This window comes from Bombus impatiens, unplaced genomic scaffold (genome assembly GCF_000188095.3).
Source record: "Bombus impatiens unplaced genomic scaffold, BIMP_2.2 scf_0151, whole genome shotgun sequence".
NCBI classification, from domain to species: Eukaryota; Metazoa; Arthropoda; class Insecta; order Hymenoptera; family Apidae; genus Bombus; species Bombus impatiens.
Window position 1 is genome coordinate 1927487 of NT_176570.1, and position 26123 is coordinate 1953609.

General features: G+C 38.7%; 1 protein-coding gene and 1 long non-coding RNA gene across 2 annotated transcripts in view; both read right to left on the bottom strand.

The window, feature by feature from the left end:
• LOC100742088 overlaps positions 1 to 26123 on the bottom strand; it is an 81887-nt gene that overhangs the window by 23524 nt on the left and 32240 nt on the right. Inside the window, exon 2 of the mRNA XM_012382248.3 lies at positions 6805 to 6871. Within this exon, the coding sequence (XP_012237671.1) occupies positions 6805 to 6871 (67 nt within the window). The remainder of the gene's footprint in view (positions 1 to 6804; positions 6872 to 26123) is intronic.
• LOC112212354 lies at positions 13430 to 16574 on the bottom strand. Its single transcript, XR_002946170.2, has 2 exons — positions 16032 to 16574; positions 13430 to 15086 (listed from the first exon to the last, which is right to left on the bottom strand). It is a non-coding gene; the product is annotated as an uncharacterized LOC112212354 (long non-coding RNA).

A 26123-nucleotide genomic window follows, 5' to 3' on the forward strand; every position in this document is an offset into this window, starting at 1 on the left:
GCATTGTACCAAACTTTTTGAAATTCCATTGACGCTGCAACGAGACTGCAGCGATTGTAGTAGCAAAATTTGAAAGCATTCTAGAAATGTGTAGAGACAGGAAGTTACACGACATTGATAGAAATTAGTATAGAGCTTGAACAGTTGTCTTAAACATACAATTAGTGATAGAGTGATCTCGCTACATATTTTGGTTTATTAGTATATGCATAATTATTATATTATTGTAATAATATACAACGTATGTATTAATTGTATTAAATGTACTAATTCAAATATTTTTCTGATCTTTGCCACGCAATCATGGTAACAATAAGTATTATGAAACTTCCATATACATTTTCACATCCGTTTCAAATTGCCCCGATATAATCACGATACTCCTATCTAATTGCTAACGAGATTTCAAAATGTTTCGTATAATATACACATAAACTGTGTGTCTCTACTACGACACAAATGCCATAGATCTATCGCTTATCTGTTTCTATGTTTCCGATCGTCCAAATGAATCAAAGTTTGGAAATATTTGTAGAACATCAAAGGAACAAAAAGGGGTAAGGATTTTAAAGAAAAAAAAAAGAAAGGAGTAAAATTAAACTGGGAAGACGAGTGTTAAGAGGCTTTCGAACCTAAGAGGAAGAGAGATCAGATCTTAATCTTCGGATGAAAAAACGTCTTCCACGAAAACTGCAATTTCTACGAACAGAAGGAAGACAATGGAGCAACAAAGAGCTTCAAAGACGTCTAAATCTTGTCGATACCTGAAAAGCGCTCGGAGAAAGACCTCCGAAACCCTCGAAGAACAAATTTACCCGGTTGCAAAGGCTTTCGATAAACTTTCACCGTCCTTCAATCCCGTAAAGCGGACGCCCCGTAGGACGAGGCATCTCCAGCATCTTCCATTTCCGAACAGCAGCCCGGCCAAGTTTACCAATTATATCCGCGAAACGCAAACGCGCCGTGCCGAGTCGAACAAACGCGAGTTCACGGTTCACGGAACTGAAATATCGCTTCGTGTTTGTCTGCGATGTCAGCTTGTCAAATTAAACGGGGAACCAGAGGAAACACGAGGCTGGCCGATATTGCGATGCTTGGGCCGCTTTACGCTCGGTTACACGATATCGCTGTTGTTCCTTGTGCCAGCCTCCGCGAAACGGGGATTGCCGCTGGTTCGTGCCACTTCCGGAATTTTAATTTCCTCGCCGCTACGTTCGATGTGTTCTTTCGCTTCCTTATTTTGTGGACTTTGCTCCGATTCTTTGTATTGCGAATTGTATTAATCTTTTCAGCCTCGTAGGCGTCTTGTATTTTATAATTTAAATTATAAATAATATATATACATAAATATGACAATATACATTTTATAATACAAACAGACGCTAATAGTCAATCATTTGTTTAAAGTATTTATTTCGGTGAAGGTGTCGAACGATTACCTCCTCACCGATTTCCATCCCCTTGAAATATCTTGTCGAGCTCTCCATTTCGAAAAACTTCTTCCTATACGTATATAGGAAGTTTGAATTTTTCAATTATACGCAAAAGTGATGTACAAAAAATTGTACATTAGGTGTAACATTTGTATATTATAATTATTGCTCGGATATTCACTTGTGTGCCCAAATTATAACCGCGTTGATTTAGTCGCACCATTATGATTATCGGTATTGGCCACGCCGGCTGACATCATTTAGATAGCTCAACCTCGCCAACTTTTTTCCACTTGGAATTCTGTGACTGGAATTATTTATTATTATTACGTCACTATGAAGATATTAAAAATATCCCGTTAGAATTCATAAGGACGTAACTCATCGACAGCTTCACGCGGAATACATACGTACATGGATGTACGATACCAAATATACTTTTGCGTATGGCTCGTAAAAAAACTAAAACCAACCACCCGTTACATGTATAGGAAAATGTTGCCCAGAATCTTCATCAAACGATCTTAACATCACATTTCAAGGCCATCGAAATCGGTCAGAGGGTGGTAACTATTCGTCAACTTGACCACTATTTCTATTCTAACAAAGAAGCTAGTATCTATTTTTATTCTAGTAAACAGCCCAATATTTCTATCTATTTTAGTAACCAAATAGTATCTATTTTAATGTTCATTCATGGTATCGGAGAAAGAATTGTTGAGTTTGCTTCAATTTTATATTCACGCCTTATTTGGAATATTATTTTATTAATATTAGAAACTTAAAGAAATCCTCTATAAGACTTTCTATTCGATGATTTATAAATAACTTCAGTTTAAAAGAAAAGATGTGTTTCTACGTTAATTTCAGACGTGTCTCTTAAGTTAAAAATATATTGTATTAATAGATTAATAGATGCAAAGCACAGAATCATTTCCTACATCCCTTGAACCGTCTCTTAACGAGAAACGTTTACAATTACGAGATTAGACAATGAATTATAAAATCCAATTTTATAGAACGAATAAGGCGATATGTAAAAGTATAGAAGACCTGTGAACGGAGAGATAATTATGAACCAGACATATGGGCGATCAGAACGACGAATTAATCGATCTCTTCCAATTAACAAGCTACAATTTTCGGGTTAAAAAATCCACCAACTAGACTGACGTTATGTTCAATCATCAACGTTTAACAGAAAGAAAGAAAATTCTGACAGAATTGCAAAATGGATAGCAGACGGCCAAAAGGGTAACTGTATCGTCGATATAAAATTGAGCAAGGATCGTTTGGTTTGATGCAGCGGACAGCATTCGCGAGCAACCGGTAATACAGTCAATCAAGTGTCCCATTTCGCGTGCACGGCGCAAATTTAGCGCCGTGTCATCGTAAAATTCTCGCTAATGACCTGCATGGTCGACGTTTCACCCCCGTGCACGAAATTACCAACGCGATCCTAACAAGCGCAAGAAATTCGTCGAGAGATGGACGTCTGTAAAGAATAGAAACTTTGACAAACTTCGTTGCTTCTAAAGAAAACTTCCGCCTTCTTTCGTTCCTCTGGTCTAACGTAATCCAACGACCATCTTAACTCGATTTTTGCTTCGAATTACTTGTGAGTTCGAGTCCAGTTCGTTTGTAATTTCGTTTGACTGTTCGCCGTCTCATGGTGGAAAGGTCGCCTGAATGAAATTTCTTTCTCGAATCTCGTTTAACTTTGCTTTCTCCTCGTCATTGGACATCGCGAACCGATTGCTTCAACGTTTTGTTTTCTAGCTTTTTCCCGAGTTTTCTCTTCTTTCGTTTATTATTATTGTTATTATTTTTACGAACGAGCGATGATTTCGTTTCTAGAATTAGTGAATTGAAAACGATAGCGGTGTGTATATAGCGGAGAATCTGAGAATTTATACTTAGTCACGTATTTCAACTTTTAAAGGTATCATCATCCAGGTATCATTTAGTTTCGTTCATTATGCATTTTCAGGAAATTGGAATTTGTAAAAAAAACAGCCAGGATATACGTAAGAAAATATACAAAATACTCGAAGTGAATACTCGTTGTTAGAAGGTAAATGAAATATTTAAGTCCTATCTTCTTGTTGTGGTCGGGAATTTGCATGAAAATTCGTAATCTAATAATATCTGTTGCGGCACGTCTTTATCAATTTTAAAAAACGTAATGAATTTTGCATAATCGTAAACATAGAACGTTATTTTATAAAAGCGAGTAATAGACCGACTTAAATCACTATGGTTCTCGGTGCTCCAATTAGACACAAATTTTCGTCTAATGCTCGTAATATTTCTTTGAGAATCTTACAAATTTATAGTTTTCAAGATATTCCCCTCATGCATATGTATTATTCAATTAGAAATTTAAATTATGGGGAGCAAGCTAGAGCTGAGAATAAATGATGCGTCGAAAATGCATGAGATAGACTATGAAGAGATACGAATCATAAAATATACAACAGCGGTAAGTCGCCAACAAAAATGTGCAACTTCTATACCATATTCTATTAACCATTTTTTAAAACAATGTTATAAATGTTGAACAAAATTAACCAAAACGTAATCCATACGATAACCAACCGTGTCTCAAGATCTATCGATAAAACTGCCAAGTATAAACGAATAAAATTTTATCTAATTCCGTTCCTTGTAACTTCTATCGCGTCTCGTCGACGCTTATTACTCGCATCTCGATTCTTTCTATGAATAAATAATTTTTGCGTGACGAATGGGACACTTGACAGATCGAAAGGTTAAACTAGGGTCAAGCAAAAACAGTGTCTCATTTATTTCTAATCTGAATGAGGTAAACTTACGTATACGATTCTCCTTCGTGTTATCCAGTTCTATTTCTATAGCCATCGCGTGTTAGACTTCTTATGAATTTTATTTGATACCGCGTAAATCGGACGAACAGATCGAAACCATACTGACGGGACAAAACGCAAACAGAACGAAACGAACATCGTGATATTTCATCGAATTCTTGAATATAATTTAAATATAGAATATCTCGCAGAGTCTTCTCGTTTAATCGTGATCTCCTTGCATGTGCCACTGATATTATTCTTGGAAGACGTTCAATATACATAAATGGTAAATATTCATAGAAAATGATAACTTCGATTCGATTTCTGCTGCAAGCTTCGCAAGCGCTCCTCCGAGATAGTATTTATATCTTGTATAGACTGGAAATATTCAACATATACGTATACATAGTGACATTTTACTGCATTTGCAAACCATTCATAATTATTATAGCTTCCGCGGTTTGCTTGAATATGTGAATATAAGATTCTTCGTTGGAATAATAAACAACTGTATTGATTGTATTAATTGGTAAAGAATCGTACGTATCTCAAATAATATACTGTTGTATTTAGTTAAAACATCCCAACTGTAATTTTTCCTTTTTTCAAGATGCGTTGAAATATCCGAAGTTCCCTGTGTTTTTCACCTTTTAGATGAAGTTGTATTATATGGACTAAATGACAAAACTCTGGTTTGCTTTATTTTCCAAATAATACATTGTCAGATGTGATCATTTTAATTGCGTACAATGTACCACCGTCCCAGTGCATCAATGGTGCAACTGGAAAAAGGTGATTTCTCAGGAGATCAAGAAGATCAATTTCATTTAGCGACTAAACTTGTAATTAAATAGCGAAGGGAATGTTTTATAATGTTGGGATAAACAATACTGTTTGCATTCTCTACTTACTTTTAAGTATGCCTGCGACTAACTGCGACTAAAAACTAACTTCCTACGAAATGCGACTACCAACAACGAATATTTCAATAAACCGCCATTCAGTGGATATTTTAAAAATTATCTAACTTTATTTATCTAAAAAATTTATCTAAAAAATTTGCAAATATCTAGTTATATCTTTGTTGTATTGCAACGACGATATATAAGTATTATAGGAATTCTGTTCTAATCTTTGTAGAAGTATTCTCATTGTTTTCACTAAACAAAGTAATTTAACAATTAAAGGACTGTTCGTGCGAAATCGTCTGTTTGCTCTTGTTATCGCTGAACTTTCGATTTCTCTACACTCGAGCAGATACCGTGAAATCTTGCGTCAGACGGCTTCCGCCGGAAATCACGATATAAATTTCCCAGGCATTCTCAGGTGTTTTATGGAAAATCCAGCCAGTCGGTATATATTCCCAATAAATCCCGATAAAATGGTCGTCCCTCGAGAATTATTGCCATCTCCGCGTGAAACGCGCGGCGAAACGTCGAATCGTGAATCTTCAGGTCGGAACGGTTGCGTTTTCCTGTTGTTTTACGGTCGAAAAGCCAAACGTCCGCGATTTTTTCACGCCCGAGCGCGAGTTTCATTGACCTTCCGTGCAAGAACAATCGTGGGATAAAGCGCGAACCGACTTTCACTCGATCGATCTACGTTCTTTCTCGCTTTTTCCCCTTTTCTTTCTTATTTTCCATCTAACTCCCTGGACGTTCGAGAATTGTATCGCAATTACGAGAAAGTTGATCACGTCGATCTTCCAAGTTTTCGTTTTCTGCACCGGCAGATTTTATTTCGGCGAGAACTCGGGTAAATGATTGATTCAGTTTGAGCGAGTAATCGAGTTCCTTGCGAATTTATCGATGAGATTGATAAACTACTTACTAATTTCACCAAAGAATCATCACCGTGTAAATCAAGTTTCTCGATTTTTACCAACCAAACTACCAGAGCGATCAAGATCTTCCACATAAAAGTTTTACAAACTTATAGCGGTGCATATTCCAAGATCTCAATGATTTTTGGAAAGTGTATGAACAAAAGATTCCTTCCTATCTTGCATTGCCTGCGATATTGTCTCCGGCATCGACTAAAATTTGGGATAGTTTCGATAAATGAAGTTCATGTACCAGTGACTCGCGTCGATATTCCAACACCACGGGGTATACTTAGTACGATACATTTGCTTAAAATAAATGGCATTGCTTGACTTTTTAACATAATACGAATATCGTAGCTGATGAAACATATATCTCGCTTCAACTTGACTGTCGATACGAGTCACTGAAAACGCAGTCCTGCTGCCTTTTATTCGACGATAGTTCTGATCGTTAAACGCAACATTAATCTTCGTCGATTGCCAAATCTCGATCACAGAACGTGAGAATACAAATCCTGCAACCATTCGATACGTTATATCGCGGACAAAAAGGTTGTACGTTTCAAACAGGGGCAAAAGAGGAGGAACCATGAAAGGGGGGAGGAAAGGGGAGAGAAGAGAGAACGAGTGCACTTGGGCGAATGTGCATTATATCGCGAGCGCGAGAGAAAGAAAGAGAGAGAGAAAGAGAGGGGCTAAAGCAGGTCGGTCTTCTTACCTTCTTTAGTACTGAATCGGTTGACATCGACTTCGTTCACCCTGAGTATGACGTCACCGGCCTCGACCTGCAAAAGCAACAGACACCGTTTCTATGAAAACGCATTCTGCAGAAGGATCAATTGGTCAGGTACGACGAATTGCCATGCACCGCTAGGAGGGCGTCTACTTGCTCCACCAGCTTTTGGCAATTCGACGACACAATTCGCCGCAGCCCCCTGGCCAACCGGCCAATGGGGCGAATAGCGAACCACCATTATGCAAATGTGCCTCCCTATTATTACATATCTGTGTTACTCTATTCGTCCTCTCTTTACACATTCTGTGATAATACCATCTTACGTGCCTTTATCGTTTTTGAATTTTTGATAGTAACAGGGGTGAATTTGGTACACGTTGATAATTAAAATAAAACAATTAAAGTAAAGCGTTGTTTCTTTGGTGTACATGTTACTCGAATTATTTCCATCTTAATTGCAACGATCGTTAGATTATTTTTAGTGTAATAAGATTGTGCGAAGATCACAGAAGACTGACGCGCAGCAAGTCACATTTTTCATGCTTTATAGAGGAAGAGTTTAAAAATGTAATATGTTCTTCGTTAGCTCTTACATGATTTTAGTATTAAATATACGTAATAAAAATAGTAAATAGAAGACACGTAAAAGTGGTTTGATGGGAGGAATTCTTTAAAAAATAACACAGCATCGTATGGTCCAAACAGTCGCTACAAACGTCAGCCCACTATAATATTGATATACCGTTGATAATAAACACAATAGGGTTTTAGTTGCTCGCTATCGATATTAGAATTTATAATGACTTATCGTTGATCGAGAAAGTATGGGAATAGAGGTCAATGTGATTAACTTGGTAACGAAATAAAGCTTCCTACGATATTTCGCTGGTTATACAACAATCGTGGCAATCCGGCGGAACAAGTAAATCAAAGAGCCGTAGTATTCCCATCGCTGCTAAAATCCATCTCGCTATACTATTCCCACGCTTACGTAACCCTATGCAATTTTCACATCATCGGTTGAATGGAACGACCGAGGAAACGAACGTGTTTTACATAACTTACGCTGGTAACTCGCAATATCTGTCCAACGAATCCGGCAAATATTGTTTCCTAACTTACTTCGTGCAAAATTATGCAAAACGTATTGATACGGACGATGAATCAACCAACAAGTCTTGAAATATTTAAAGTACAAACAGCGATCGAAGATAAAGGTAGGTTCACCAAAGGTAGTTTGGTCGAGCAGCGAGTAAAGCCGCATTTCCATTGTTTCGCCGTGCACGTTTCACCGCGAAAAACGTCCTTTTAAGCAGCAGTGATCCTCCGATGTGAACAATGTAAATTCGGCTAAATATTCAAAGATACAAAGAACGCCGTTTGATACTTGTTCGCAATTATTGCTTTTCTCCATAGTTCAGTAGAATATGGACAAATTGGTTGGTATTTGTTCGGCAAATTGGAACTCGATGGAAACGACATCCCGTACGCTCAAACGTAATAAGTCATTTTGCAAGTTATTGAATAGAAAGTGGGAGTGGGAGGTACAAGGAAAGCGAAGGAACGTATTTCAACCCTCGAACGTCTGTATATACGACTTGCCGTATAGTTTCACGGTGTTACTTCGCGGCTCTGAACTTCTCTGAAAAATTGTCCCCTATTTCTTCCGTCGCTGTCTCTTCGATTTCCTGCAGCTTGCCTCCGGGGAAATAGCGTTCCGCGGTGCACGAGGAACAGGAAACGAAATTGTTTACAAGAAGCTAGCCGTCATGAGCGGGAAGACGGATAAGACGCTACCAGGTAGAAGCTCTGTTAACACGGGCAAATCCTTCTTCTTGGACAAATAAAGGAGCAGCTGACGCGTACAAAGAGATCCAAGTTGCCACGCCACGCTTTACTGACTTCATTGTAACACATCGTGGATTAACATCATAATCCATACATTTTTCTTCGATTTATCGGCAAAATACGATTAAATTTTTTTTAACCGAATAAAATGTATTTATATTAGGATGAGATTTTTTACAACAAAAATGGGGATGATATTGTTTTACAAAACAGACGAAGGAAAAATTGTTTGCGAGATCTATTAACTAGATAAAATTGATCGCTTCTAGCAAACAAACGTCTCGATATTAATTCGCTTTAACGTCCAATAACTCAAAATACTGGAAAACTATAAAATACATACAAGCTTTCCATTCGATAAAATCCCTCTTCCCTCTTACAAATTTCACGATATCCAATCGACTCTAAATAGAGACTGTGAAGCTAAATTGCCAGTAATAATTCTTCACCGCTTCTTACAACCTCTTAGATAAGTCCTATGAAGCCAAACAAAAGCAAATTACGTAACTCTAAATGTGCAGATAACTGGTCATTTTATCAGCAAAACTTACCCAATCCCTCACAAATCTTCGTCAAGCCATACATTAAATTATTCGTCGAAGTGAAATTATTCTCGAAATATTTTTACTTCCTTTAAATCTCTCAACCCTGACATACAATTAGTTACGGAAAACCTCCTCAACCGCGTGCAACCCTCCGTCAAGCGGTACATTAAATCGTTCGTCAAAAACAAATTCGTTCGTTACGACGATACTAAAAAATTCCGCCATTGCCTTTCAATTCCTTTAAATCCGCCAACTGTAACTTTCCATTAGTCAACCAAAAACCTCGCTAACCCGTGGCGAATGGCCGTAACAATCAATAACAGATTCAATTATTCGACAAAGTCTCTCGAGTCAGTCATCGTCGCGACGGTACAAAAATCCAGCGAGTTTTAATTTCGTCGAATTTCGCGCATCGCCGCTGCAGCAACTTCCACTTAACGAACAAGTAGATTAACCTAGAAGGAGAAACGATCGAAAGAAGAAATTACAAGGTGTGGTGGTAAATGACTGGCGTTTAACAGGCGAACCGCGTCGATCACAGGCAAGAAAGACAACGAAACATGCAATCTCGTGGCTGTATCGCGGAAGGTGCACCGTCTGACTGGAAACACGAGGCCAGACAGAGCTTTCGCGTAACTTGAACGTCGCATGCACTTATGTATCGTGCCTTGCGCTAACAATAACGAGAAACTGCAGCAGCGATACGTGTGCATCCCGCGCAAATGCGACCGTCTCGCGCTATTGTTTCGATGCACGGCCGCTTAGCCCCATCATACCTCCCCCCGTGAAACATTGTCCGCCGCTGGACGGAAAATGTAAATCTTTCGAATATACCGTGTGTTCAGCGCGGACCACGTCGTTCCGCTTTATTGCTGTTCGGCCGCGTGAAAAATTCCCGCGCAGCCAGGAAACTCGGGAATATTTCTTCCTCTACGTGGCGATTCTTCTTGCAAAGTGGGAAATTGTAATTTCCATTTAAACGAGAATTTTTTTCTCTTTTTTTTTAAATAGTAAGTGAGGCTGAAAATAGAGCTGTTAAGTTTTAATTAAACGCTGGGATCTTTATTTCGAAAGTGAAAATTAAATTAAATGTACAAATTGGAAGTGAAAATTGAACTTAACAGGTGTAAAATTATGTACGGAAATTGTTTGATGAGAAGATAGATTGCAAATGGACTTTTTATATTTTACGCGTGATAATTTGCCTTCCGAAGAACACTGCAATTTACACTTGAATCTGATGAATTTGTTTTTTTTTTTTTTAATAGAACGAACCGAAAGTCTGCGTATAAAACGAAATGGATATTATATTCGAATATAAAATATAATATAAAATATGCATAGTTTGAAATATCTCGTTTTAGTATCCGATATAATTTTACTACCTTTCCGATATTCCACGCTTTTTATGAGTAAAGCGTTCGAAAAATGAAGATATCGAGAGAGATGCAAACATGCGAGGAACAAACGAGGAGAACAGGATCGTCAAAAATATTCCTTTTCTTTCCAAAGAGCAAAAATATTTAACAAACATTTGCTACATATACTTGAACGGAGAAACAAGTTGCAAGAAGCAAATATCAAAGTTTATGCAAAATGCCTGAAACCTAATCTAATGGCCAAGTATAAAGAGAATTAATCTAGTTACGAAAGTCTAACTAATTCCTAATTCGATATTTCACGCAGGAACACCCTGTATACGCGGAGAGTGGGTCAGTTTGTCCGTGCAACGCGACTCTCTATGTTCACGAATGCATTATCCACAGTGCAGGCTAATTTCCTTGGTAATTTAATTGCAATTGCCCAGTGACGTTCATCGTATTTCAACGTTCACAGTATATTTACCGCTTACAACGAACGAACGGGTTACGTGTGTCCTAATCACGGATTATTATCATGCGTATGGATACTGATATTACTATTTCAAAGGTGTCATAACTATCGGCAATGAATAAACGCATCGGATCGGGCTACAATTTTAAACTCTATCGTAATAAACTATACGGTAAATTTCATCAAGAGATTGCGCAATTCTTAATTTAATGCTCGTTTAGTTTAGCACTGGCGTTGTTGGACTTGGGTTAAGCAATTCGAAGCTTAGGTAAAATTATTTCATTCCAGAAAGATACTTTGTACGTAGCGATAGTTCTGTACGAGATATTTCTACTGAAAATGCAGGAATAATAGAAATAATTTTATACAAAATATTTTTGAAGAGAAATATAAAATAATTTTATTCTATAATTTTAGTGAAAAATGAAAGTAAAATTTGAAAAATATCGGTATCTAAAAACTTTCCGCACAGCCTTAACAGAGCTTCTTTATTTTAAGTCAAACTATGATTTTAAATTCATGTAATTTTATTTACATATGCTTTGCGATACGCGAACGAATTTTAAAATTTCTAATTGTTATATATGCGATTTAACATAAATCGTTATCGTGTGGACAAAGATAAACGTTACTCGTTTCTTTTTCATAACAAATGAAAAACTGCATTATGTAGAACGAACAGTGAATAATAAGTAATGAAAGAATAAAGAGTAAGCTGATCTGCCTGAATAATAGCGAGGAATGGACTGACTATGGTGCATATAGGATGGAAGATTATATATTCAACATCCGTAATGAGAAAAGTCTTGGCTGGAACGATGCTGCCTTCTCCATTTTCGATGTGCGCCAGAGGTTTCACTCAAATCTTTTTCATACGTGTTGCACAGACTGATGCATAGCAAATGCTATACGATCGAAAAGAAAGCAATCTCATACATATCGTGCATAGAAGGAAAAATATCATTTCCTTTTATCGAGTATTAAAGAATAAAATAAATAAATATAACAAGATCTTTTTAACACCGATAAATACAAATATAAGAGAAACTTACGTTTATTAAAAAATTATATAGCAATTTGACTAATACGCTAAACTTCACAAATTCTAATGTCCCATATCCACCACAATTTACTGTCCATTACTGTTGTTAAAAAAATTAACGAGATCAATGTGGATCTGAATTACCATCTGTACGATCAAATAATTTTCTTACGATTCTATATTGAAGATTAAAATTTCACGACGCGATTATTTCGATCCAAAAGTTAGTATTAAACATTCACAATACAACGAAGCGAGATATAAAATTTAAAAGAAGCAGGAATCGATAGGTAAAGGGTAAAAAACGAGGAACGATCGTTTTTCGTGATTTCCCATCTCAAAACACATTTTATTTCCGAGAACTGGAATTGCACAATTATCGCGAATAAATAATTATAATACGAAAAATATCTTGTTCAAAAATTTAGTGTAATGGTTCGAAACAGGGAATGTCCAGCCAGTACAGGAACAAGACACAGATAAAAATAATTAATACTTTATTAATCGTTTTTTTCTTTCTCTTCAACAACTTCGTTTTATAAACCATAAAACAGTTAAATACGTCGAATATTGTTCCTCCTCTAATGGACCAACATATTGAAACTGAACTTTCTCAACGAATCTGTCTACTTTGCGACATTCCTTCACTTTTTCCCCCTTACTCTTCCATTCTGCATTCTGTACACGATTTGAGAAGCTGGTTTACTAAATGAACTCTTGCGTTCGGTGGATGACAGTCGCTTTGAACAGCAAGATCGACAACCCCCAACCTCTTCGTGGAGGAGCATCGTCCAATTACTAGGTCCGCATTCATAAATGGATGTTGCATCTTCCTGAGACGCTTTGTGCGCCGCGAACGGGACAGGCATGTTTACACCGAAATTTCAGGACAGCCGGATCTCTCTGACCTGTTTAGTCGAAATCTATTACGGAATGCATCGACGCGCACACGAGTGCACCCTCGAAATTGATTTACGAGCGAAGGCTTGTCGGCCGGCTCGACCTTCGTGTCCTGACGCCACTGATCGATGTGCGAAATCGCGTTGTAACAGCGTCAGAAGGAATATATATACATATGCTCTATTATACACACATCTTCCACCACGTGTAGTTTTACCCCTCTCGTGACATTTAGTGACTTTCCTACAATTTCTATTATTACTTGGCTGCGGAGCTTTATGCAAATTCGTACGTTTGGCAATAAACGCAATAAAAGAAACTGAGGTTCATACGAAGATTCTGTTGATTTTTCTTAAATGCCAGCCGAGTACTGTACTTGAGTAATTCGATAGATTTTTGTACGTTACGTTGCGTATAAACGCATAAATATCCGCAGTAATTCTTTACAATTCTTGTTAGTAGCTTTTTTCGTACTTTAAACGCACCTGTAACTTTCCATCCATATTTCGTATTTGCGTGCACTGTTTGCCTTGTCGATAATTCGTGTCAATAATTTATTCCTTGTTTCATACCGTATATAGCGTATTTATATTTTATAGACATACCTATATTCTACCGCGTTCTAAATTACAGTACAGCCTTGATCGATTACCTGCGATTACAAAATCCATACAAATTACAACTCGAATCTAGAAGTTGCGAGATTGCTTTTTCATTTCGGGATATCGATGCGTGAACTTTCTAGATATTCACAACTTTCGTGTCACCTGTTATACATATAATTCATTTACCAAAACTTTCGACAGCTAACGAAGTAGCTAAAAAAACGTAATCGAACAGGGCCCTCCGGCAATACAATGCTCTAGGTTCGCATCTTCGGACTTTCTCCAACCCTAACAGAGAGGCTTATTACCTAAAGTACTCGCGTTACCGCTCCATTGTTTCCGAAAAAGCCCGCATCATCAGCTTAATTCATCTCGACCTCATTAAGTGACGCTCGAGCGGCCGTTCGTTCTGATAAATCTTCAGATCCGATAACATCGTCGGCAGAAGGCGTAGAAAGTTCAGCCACGTCCCGTGAAAGTTCTCAAGTCGAGCGAACCGCCGGTGTTGCGAAACAATTTCGTGGGAGAAGTTCGCCCTCGACCGACCGGCTCGATCCCAGTTTGATGCCCCGATTTCTGCGTGGGCAGCTGTGCGATTACACGCAGGCCCTGTAATTCTGCGCTTCACCGGATTTACGAGTTTGCATGGAACTCGTCTCTTCCGAAAGCTCGCAACGGAGAGGTTTCGTAACACGTAGAGTGCGGATGGGCTCGGTTTAATAGTCGATACTGATATTCGTAGTATGAAATGTTTACGTTCATCGATGCAGAGTCTCTTTCAATAAATACGTTTTAAATATCGCAGCTGCTTCTTTATGCAAATTCAAGTTTTTTCGAACGTGATTAAAGAGACAGAGTTTAAGCAACGATTCGTTTCATTCGCTAAATATTATAATCAGACAGTATTCAGACAATATTTATGCGAATTTTTGTGGTTATAACCGAAAATGATGAAACCTAAACGGAATTTTGTTTTTCCTATCAATTATCATAACGAGCGCTGTACTTTGGATATTTTGTTTATTTTTGCATATTACGCGTATCTTTCCTACCACTTTTGGTATTTTATAAATTTTCCATATAAAATTCCAGATAAAATTTTGTTTGGTATTGATCGTGTGAACTGTTTTCTTTCTTTTTCTTTTTTTTGGTGGGGGGAGTTGTTATGGATAATAGTAAAAGATTATATCTGGGTCGTCTTGTACATTTCAACTAACATTATCAGTGATAGTTTTGTCACAGGTCTTGAGTAATCGATATTGGGTTGAGTGATAAGTTCGTTTGTCTTCCATTAATGTAAGCATTTCAGAAACTATAAAAATTATTGAAAAACTGTAAAGATACATGAAGTTTTTGATGAACGATACATAGTGCATAAACATCTTGTCAGCACGTAAGTACATTAAAGTCCAATATTCTTAGGCGCGTTTAACTAATTGGACAGCGGCCAGATGAAAGTCAGACACGCTCGTAATGGCCCAGCTTTTGCTCCTAAAAAGTTCATTGGTTATAACAATTTCCCATTCTACGCGAATAAGTTAAACATTCCACAAAATAATACTCGATCAAACTGCACGCAACAATTGTAAATTCATCGCCACGCCTCTTCAAGCTATTAAAACCAAACGAGACAATGCACAATGAAGGCGAATCATGCTGACAATTACAAGGAGGAACAAAGGTATCCAATCCCCTCGTCGACTTCGTGGTACGTGCTTACTCTTCCAAACAAGCGTAAAGTAAAAGAAAATTAACCCTTTGAGTATTAAATGCCATGGACATCGACGTTCCTTAAAAAAAAAAATGTAAAGAAACAAAAAGAAGTGTATTTATTGTGGCTACTATAATATTCTGCATGGCGTACAGGATAATTCTGACCCATTAAAGATCGCCACGATATCTACCTGTGTGGAATATTATATAAAAGTTACATAAACGCAACATTATCAACAAACTCGTATATATCGTCTTGTCATGGTACGATTGTAGAATGATACGGACACTTTACAGAACTACGTATATTAGAAATAAAAAGAATATTTTCCACGGTCTAAAGAAAGAATAATTTATCTCACGATGCTACACGATATTCCAATTTTTGTGAAACTTCAACAAACCGTGGAATCGTCTCTGGAAGAAGAAATACGTATTCTCTTTCATAAGCAGAATATTAAGGGAAAAAAGCTAAGGAAACTCGTTTGTCCACACATTTATCGACTCTTTTCGTGCCACTTTCGCACCAAGAATATACACGATATATATGCATTCGTAACTTATAACAACACTGGCTAAAAGCGCTAAGAGTACTCAAAAGATTAAACGAGATATCTAAAGGGGGTCGAGAAAAAGAACGATAAAAGAAAATCGTCTGACTGGTGACTGGCTAATTACCGACGTTTATCACACGACAGATGCCACTCGACAAAGCGTGTTCACCTGATACAGAGGTATATACTCGACGTAATCGAACCTGTCCCCACGCCTCGACAAGTATCGATCTAGGGGACGGCAGCAACACCACAGGCAGTACGTAAAACAGGGCATTTGGCGGAAGGCACGTCCCTCGCTATGCGACGCACCCGAGGCAGGAACAACAATAACAACAACACCACAACTACGTGGCTCCGCGAAACGCCGACTGATCGAGAATCTCGGTCACGGATCAGAATTCAAACGGCGCGGCGTCAGCCGATGCCAGCCGAACAGTATTTTTGTCTGCCGTGACATTGACTTTCCTCGGGACAGCGTCCAACTAGCCACAAAATAACGCACCACGATGCTAAAGAACTGCGTACGACGATGATCGACCAACAATGTGAACCAATGCCGATACGACACCCTCAGGTTGCGACATTTGGGTGAAATGACATTTCAAGCGACCGTTGGATTGTTCCCAAAGAATTGGAGTTGATTTAGCAATGGTAAATGTACGACGAAGAATTAGTGGGAATTTAATTGTAGAGAGAATAGGTCTAGTAGAGAGATAGAGAAAAAAAGAGAGAGAAAGAGTACTCGCTGCATGTGTTTGACGAAGTAGCGTGAGGAGTTTGAGGAATCGAGACTTAGCGCCATCAGAATTCCTGAAATAGTAAATCTCAGATTTTTGGTTTTGTGGCAAAATATAAAGAAAATGCTTTTGACGAAATTTAATGTTGGCTGTTATTAACCTTGCTACGATCCTCGAATTTTATATATTTCAATCTTGCCATTGTAGCAAACAAAAGGAATTTGTGATATGTTTCAAGAAAGTCTCGGAAGAACGTAACGAGTCGAGACTTTATCGTATTTTGTCAAAACAATGTAGTCGAGCTGTTAGGTTTCTTTGGTCGAGTCCTACATCACAGGATAACTACTCATTTGCGTGTCTTATTTAAGTAAAACATCGATACCTCGTCTCGCTCTATTTTCCCCTAAAAGAACCTTCGTTCTTACCTCTTACTCGAACATTCTCCAATATCTTCTCTGGAGAAACCATATCGTCGATCGATTACAATCCCATTTATAAATCAAGCTTTTGGTCATATTCGTATCATATTTGTTCGTACTCATACACCGAGTACAATTCAAGTTTTCACCTAAATCTTTAAAATGACCAAATTGCTCCAACCAATTCTTCAATCGCAAAGAAAATAAGCCCAATTAATAATTCTAGAGCCAAACCCAGCAGCGCTACTTAAGAACACCATTAATCATCTAATATTCTACCACAGAGCTTCAGTATTCTCTACCCCACGACTCTATATACCATCGATTTCCGTATTTCGAATCCCTGGAAACTGGAGAACCGAAGCTAGAGCCAATCGGGTCGACGAGTCTTCTCTACTTCCGTTAACGAGAAGCTTTCACGCATTCGATCGTGCCACCGTACACCGTGTACCGACATTTTTTCAGCAGTTTCTCTTCCTCCTTTTCCCTTTTTTCATTCTTTTGCCCGTCCGATAAAACGCCGCAGAGAAATTTGGCGCGGCGCGTATCGATGTCCAATCGCTCGATGAAAACCGGATTTTCCAACGACCAGCGTGGAAAAGTGATATGTACAGGACATTAGTGTCTTTGAGCGAGGGGGTGCAATAGCGGCGTTAATTGGCGCCTGGCAATCAGCTTTAATTAAAATCGCTTTTTGCCATCGTCTCGAGCAAAAACGAATCGACGTCCCTATGGCGCGTTATTGAAGAGATTCGACTCGATGGCAAAATATTCCGCGTCGATCGGGAACAAAAATCAATTGCTTCGACATATCGATATTAGATGGTGTTCAATATGTTTGCTGATTACAGCACGTTGTAAATGCTTACCTTTTTTGTCATCTGTTGTTTATAATTTACATACGATGTATACGTATATGGTATTGGATGAATGATGGCAACTTGTGTACAGCCAAAATCAGAATTTAAATTGCATGATTATTAGCTATCGTAAAGATTTCGACAAAATATTAGTAATTTATTGTTTGTGTGATGAAATTTTCTCTCGTCTGTAACAACATTTCTGTAGAATAACGCCCATAAGTTACTGTTCTTTCGTGTATCGATAAACAAATATGACGTTTCATTTAAATAAAGATAGTCCTCTTACAGAGTGTACGATCATTTTTCTGAATTGTTGAATATAGTTGTTACGTTATGTACTGGCTGCATATGTTTCGCGAAAGTATATAAACAATCAGTTATCCTTTATATTAATAAACCTCGATATTCAGCGATACCACATCGAACGCTTATTGTATGCTTAAGATACTAGCTTTATTCATAGCACAGCATACCAATTTCTTTTATCAAATACATATATGTTTGCAATAAAAGTATCTCGTGCACTGCTACATACATTGTCAGAGTGGTTTCAAATTTGGCCAAAATAATCATGACTCATTGCGTTTAAATAAAGATAATCGTCTTATAGAGTGTACGAACATTTTTCTGAATTATTGCATATAGTTATCACATTACGTACTGGCTACACATGTTCCATAGAAATATATAAACGATCAATTATCCTTTATATTAACAAACCATATCTGCACATACTAGTTTTATTCATAGCATAGCGTACTAATCTTCTTTATCAAATACGTATACGTTCGCGATAAAAATACCCTGTAACTTCTACGTGCTTCTTTCCAGTGCAGTTTCAAATTCGACCGATGCGATCGTATTTCATTGCGGGAAACCTCAAAATCTTTCATAAAAACTCATACGACATATACGTAAAAGTTCGCCTAACTATGGTAAGCGTTCGAATGCATTCGTGAGCCAGCGTATACGCGATTCGAATACTGTACGTGGCGTTGAAAAACGAATGAACCGAGAGCCATCGCCATCGCCATCGAGAAAATACAATGGACCCGTTGAAATTTCATTAGGCGCGCGCAAACGTATCTATAATGTCGTTACAATGAAACGTAATTGACTGTCGTAACGCTGTTCACATAAGCGTGCACATATATACGCGATGTCGGTCGCCGGTATATAAATAGTTGCTGAAAGGAGCAGCACATTTTCGTGCGTAACACAGTAACCGTAAACGTCGACTGTTTTGCGTAATAAGAGCCGTTAGGTTAACCGCCATTGACGAACCATTTCCGACTATTGAATAACCGTACCACGATCTCCCACTGGTTGTTCAAGGTCATCCATCATCCTCTCCCGGGAGTAGACCCCGGGAATGCTTCGGCTACGACGCACTGAATTTAAATGACGATCTCGATTCTGACCGCGAGGATCCAATGGAATGGTAACATTGAGCTACTTTGCGTACCTCGCATACTTCCGATCCTGCTAGCGAATAAATTTCTCAAAATTTGATTGTATCGATCAAAATGAATCGAGACACAGTAATAAATGTTTGGAAGATTCGCGTTTCCTCTGAAATCATTAGGTTTTCTACTTTCCCTTCTTATCGGTTAATGTCGTTTAAGAAATGAGAAATTCTTTCTCTTCCGTTTTATTTCGCCTTCGAGAGAGAAGAAAAATCGAGGTCGAGTACGAGCGGAACACTGCAGCGCAACAATGCGTTATATAATAATAATAATTTTTCCCTCGTTTCTTAGGAATAAAATGCACGCTATTTCCTTTCTCAGAAGCAGAAGTGAGATATGTAGTTGAAGAAAGGAGAAAAAACACGCGATCGAGGACTACCTTGAAATTACGAATCTTTTTATACCGATAAACGTGAGAAACTCAAGATCCCAAAGCGTAATTGGGATTGCTGGGAAAAAATTCCTAAACAGACTGCACGATATCTAAAGTTACAGATCTGCACGATCGTTTCGAGTTCTAATTATTTCATAATACTGTAACAAATACGAAACGGCGCAACTGTTGTTAGTTAGACGTGAGAAACAACGAGGCGCCAGTTATTTCTCGAATACGAAATCCGATGTCATTCACATCTTTAAATTCTGGACACAACTGCATTTACATACATATATTACACGCACCAATAGATGTTCGAAATTTTGCCAACGAATTAGCCTGCGAAAATATCAACGACGAGTTCGTTCTAAACTTATATTCGTTTCGTTTTGCATTACAGATTCTTGCGTCTGAAAAATATATTACTCGTAAAAACAACAAAAAAAAAAAAAGAAAAAAGAAAAAAGGAAGAAATACGATCTAGGAAATAAATCTGAGTTTCGACAGGTTTTTGAAACGCGTTTATGGCCGTAGAGCGACCGATCGAAACCGAAATAAAACGTGACGCAATAAAACGTCGCGGGTACGCTCCCAAGGCTTCGTACAGATGTTCACTTTCATTTTCGCCGAGGACCCTGAAATTTCAATCCAAATAGTACGTCCTAAATCTTGGCCCGATCTTGGCATCAACAAACGATATATACGCGCAAGGTGTCCGATTCCGATGTAAAAATAGACTAATCCCAGGATTTATATCGAAAACAATAAAAAGGGATTTAAATGTCGCCGAGAAGGCGTTAGCAAAGATAAATCAAGATTATCAAGGTTATATTTATACGTAACCTTAACCTATTAACCCTTTCGATAAATCAATAACCGGTGTGCCAAAACAAACGTAATATCGTTATACAAATTCTTCGATTTATCGTTAATGGAAAAGAATTTGCAACTTCTGAGGAATGCGTGAAAGTACGTTCGTGTTCACATGTCTTGTAGAGATTAAAGATGTGTCTAACGGGTTAAAAATAATAATAATAATAGAAAAAAATGGATAAAAGAATGGACCAAAAAATTACAAGCGACCCGGCACAAATATCGGCAACTCCGTCAGTAGATTTCTTTCGCGAAATTCTGACGAGCCCCTCGTACCACTTGGCGCGTTCGATTTTGTGCGATTGACGCAGCTTCCGATCGTAAAATCCATTTATAGCTCGAAATGGGTCACCCTGTGCGTTCCAATCTTCGCGACATTCGACTTCATCTTTTCTCGTCGAAGGATCGAACAGTGTCTCTTTTAAAAGATGCAGGAAAATTCTATAATAGAAGAATATCGCTGGTCGGAAATGTTTTCCTTTGGCGTTGACAGTGGAATACGAATAAGTTACAGCAGCCTAAACGAGTAAATTAACAACGCTACTCGATGTCTCTTTACTCTACAATTACGCTGTAAACCCAAGCGATAAAGGTCTCTCCGTCTTCTCCAATCTACCTCGTAAAGAATCTAAGGAAAACAATCGAGAGATCAACTTCAGAGAGGAAGCCAAACATTTAGAATCTCTCTAGGCTGATAACGAGAAAACAGCCGGCACACTGTCTCAAAGCTCCACTTAATATCCATCTTTACCATCGTCATCACCATCTTCCCCCGGTCTTTAACTCAAAGAAAGAGGCCGAAAGGCGAAGCAACAACGAACAAAAGCTACGAGTAAAAAGAAGAAGAAGGAAAAGGTAGGCTGAAAGAAAGGGCAAGAAAGCAGCATAACGAACTGTTTGCCTCCTTCCTCCCCCTTTATTACGATTCGCGGCTGAGATTCATTTTTACGAAGGCAAGAGGACTTCCTGTGCTGGTCGTTTCGCCGCTCAAAGCGTTCTTCGTCGTCGTCTAGCCGAGCATTTCGCTCGCTTCGTCGGATACGTTTATACCGGAGACTATCGGATCGATATGGAGACGTCGGCGCTGGAAATATGGAAATTCGGCCCGGGCCAGACTGGACGGCCTGTGTGGCAAGAAATAAATGTAAATTCGACGTCGGCCAGGCGCACCGGGGACAGGGCTGGAATTAATTTCGCGTGCATACCGCTCACGGCTCGTAGAAGCCTATTTCGTTTCGTAGATGACGAATCAACGTGGTAGCTCTGTGTGACTCATTGTCAGCCGACAAGGAGCAGCAGTCAGGACGACGACTGGAATTCCTGATTCGTTTTGCCTACACGCAACTCCCGTCACGGCAATTATTTTCCCCTGAGTCAATTGTTCAGAGTGTTACGGCTCTTCAGTTTTTCGGGAAGTAATTACGAATAGGGCGATCGTTTCGCGAGTTTTGGTCGACGAGGAGCTTGCTTAAGTCGAGTCGGAGTAATTGTCTGCGAATCTAAAAATAAACTTTGCAGTTTCGAACTAAAATTGGAAGACGCATAAATCAGATATAGGGAAATTTTATTTTCCTTTCTTATATCAGTTGGAAATGAATCGTTTTTGAGTTTGGTATTTTTACTTTACAAGTGGATTAGGATAAAACAGAGTTTCGAGTAAAGTGAATAATAATCTCCTATTTTTACCACGAATTTTATATACGTTGTATTGTAAATAGATAAAACTCGCGTAACAATGTTCGCTCTCACAACTGTCATGGTTTCGTGAAAACGAATTGAATTCCAGCAATCCAATTTTGGTCTAAGGCAAAACAGACATACTATAGGGCAAGCTACCGCAAACGTTGGCTCCGAGAATAATGTTGTTTGTTCATTCCTGTATTGCACGCGTGTCTTCCCGTGTAAAATCTGAGAACCGTAGAAAACCTGAGTTTCCGCGAGGACAAATTGTGCTTTGACCTGAAACCACAAATGAGACAATTACATGCACACGGCGTTATCCGTTTCCACCGCTGAACCGCAGATGCAAATAGAACAACCGCAAATGAAGCAACGTCTTGCATTGCCGTGAAAAGACATGTCTTCGTTTGTCACCTCCGTGAGATGTACTTGCCTCTCGCTCGTCCAGGAAAACGAATACATATTTTATTATATTGCGCAGAAAGTTTTCAGCGTTTTCCGTCGTATGACGAAATCGTGACACACGCATGTCATTCAGCCTGATTTATCGTTTCTATCTTATGCTAAAGTTTTTCTGAATTTCCAACACATTCGAGAAATTCCAAATCATTACTCATATTGTGAACTGAATAGTAATCCTGAAAATTTGTAGGATTAAATGACACAATCATCCAATTGTCGCAAGAATGCGTTCACTGCCGTCGATGACGCGATGCTAACGCCATATGTGTAACTATTAACGCGCGATTTACATACGTGTTCATTTACTTCCTTAATTATTTACCGCTCTTGGCCCTTTACTTTCAAACAAGGTATTTCGTTAATTAATGAAAGTGAAAATAGCACTGGAAGCTAGCCACAGTCGTCATAGTGTTCGTATATCTTAGTACTTAGCATTGTTTGAATAAATTATTAGGAATTCTTTTATAAATACTTGTTTCGGATACTAGAAATTAGTTCAAATTCCATAGAACTGTACAACGCTTCATATTCCGTCGTAATTACTATTCTCAAATCTACGAAGCTTCCACCTTCGTTAAAATGGAAAGGCACGATTGAAAAACACGCAAAGAAGATACAGAGAAACACACGGCCCAAGACCTTTTTTTTTCTCTAAGCCTTTCTCCTCGTTAACGCGCGATAAATTACTCGTCACGCACGTTCGTAAATCGCCAGGATTACGCAAACTGCCTTGCAATGGAAGATATCGAAAAAAGTGCATCGTGCAGCTTATGGCGGAATAAAACAGGGACGCTGGTAAACATCGAGATCCAAAACGGAAGAAAGGCAAACGATCATAAACGAGAGGCGTCATCAACGCGGCAGGCGTCAAGCGGAAGCATACGCCGGCCGATAACAGCGTCGTATAAATAGCTATTATTTTCCAGCCACGTGGCTTTACGTAGCGTGACGATCGTCCGTTGCGACGCGTTCGAGGGTGCGTTCGATGGCGATGGATCATGGATCACGCGTCGATCGCTTCGCGTGCGCTCGGCCAAACCCTCCGACAAATGTGTCACGTGGCTGCAATCGGTATCAATTATCGCGTGTGGTCGTGCCGCTCGTCGAACTGAAACGCACGTTCCCATTACTTTTCGCTTGGCGTCATTCGCATTTCCGATGCCAAATTGGATTTCCACGACGGATCGAGAGTTTTGTAATATTGTTCCTGCAGCGGGGATTAGTTTGGTCAAATTTGGGGTGGACAGTTTGATGCGATACTTTTCTCGTTCGATCCTGGAATTCGTGGGATTCTCGTTCGTTTGTTTCATCTTATGGAAGATCGTTCCTTCGATCTCGCGAGAGACGTCTGTTATAAAAATTTGTATGTTACAAGATAGTTTTTATTCAATATTGCATGCTCGTTTTTTGAGGATAGTAGATTTTTGTTCATTTTTATCGTTGCAGATAAGAGAGAGAGAAAGATAAGAAAAGAGAGAGAGAGAGAGAATGGTGTTCGACCGTTCGCGGAGAGACGCGATCGCAAGGAAGCGCGTCAGCGGGAGTCGTAAATTCCTGTTACGATTATACAATCGACGCCACGAAATGATCGATCCCATATTTCGTTTAGAGTAATAGAGATGGTTGAATTAATTCTAACAATGAGATAACAGGTTACAATTTACACTTTATTCCAACAACTTGTACACAAGATGGTTACGCTCGATGTGTATAGATATAAGTTAACTAAATGGCTGATCTAAGGTTGACAAACCGATGCAAAGATGTTGACTGAGTCAAAGATGTAAACTCAATGTAGAGATGTTGACTCATCTGTAGTCGATGAATCGGTGAAGTTCTGTGACGATGCTGTCGCAGAGAAAAAGAGAAAGCTCTTGCTAGCATTGGTCGCTTGCGGGTAGAAATCCCTGGAAAAATGGGAAAACCCTTGTTTCCGCACTTTTTACCTGATGAAACAATAACCATAAGCAACATTTTGACTCGAAGGTGTTTTATATCACTTAACGGCCTTAACGGTAAAATCGAAATGCTTAGTTTTATTACAGTCCCTTAGGATTAGTGAGGTCCGACTAATTCTAATTGCACAGCCAGTGGCCCCCTCGATCGAGGGATGGTTCTAGGTTACATAAAGTCACTGGACGTAACAAATGGTATTGGCAGGAAAATACCGGAGATGAACAACGCTGTGGATTTTTTAGTAAGAAAATAATACTAGTTTCACTACCGCTGTCGGTGCAATTGTATTTTTCTATCTCCTTTTTTATTTCGATACGAGCACTCGATGTTGATATAAGCAACTCAGCGCAGTAAATCAAACATTGTAACGCAAACGACTTCCTCCAGGTTCTTCGATTAATTTCTAATGAAAATAATATACAATTCCTGAAGATAATACCAAGTAAACTAACGTAATACTATAATAAGTATAATAGAGTATAAGTGTCTTATATATACAGAATGACTTACAAATACTAGCGCGTATTCAAAGAGCCCATGAATATTCTTGTAAGCCAGGAATATAGCATATTTCCAGCTACAGAATATTTTCAATCTTTGTTATAAATTATGCAATAGTATTCACATAAAAATTCACCTCAATAAGAGTTACTGAAACGGCTCGATGATCGTGTCTCGAGGCGGCAGACGCGAGAAGAGCATCTGGACGTCTGAAACAACTGAAAAATACCACCATGTACCTAGGCAATATGTCGATTACCGTTTCTGTGCATCGTGTATGCAAGCTGCGGCAACGTGCATCCGGCTCGTCGCACGTGCACTACCGTTACGAACGATACGACAAAACTTCAGCAGCCGTGCCACCAGGAAACACGGTACAACTGACCATCCTTTTCTTTCTTTCCTCACTGACAGTTGAACAAGCGATTGCTAATGTCGGATACACGAGACGCAATTTATTCACCAGCAAGAAACTAGTTCCTCGTGTGAATATACATAGGATGCGTTTCGAAGAGCTACGGGCTAAAGAAATGGACAAATTTGGGGATGTATGGTTCTCATGTTTAACATTCCTGCATCTGCGGTGCGCACGAGTTATCTGAAAAGGATTGAATGTGTTTTGTGTGCGAGCGTAGACGTGAGAAAATTTTTTACTATGGAAATTTGCATATGTTGTACAGATCTTTTATAAGCGCAAAGGTAGTGGGTATTTAAACACGAACTTGACGTTTCTAATGGAGATATTGTCATTCGTAACACGATAGAATTTTTTGAAACGAATCGCAGAATATGAATCTTATGGAAGAGCGCGATTTAACGAGGTTCCAAGGACTCGGGGCCGCGTTAAATCCTCTTGAAGAAAATCGTATCATATTAAAAATAAAAAGGAATACCGTTTTACCTAAGAGTATCAAGGGGTTAATTT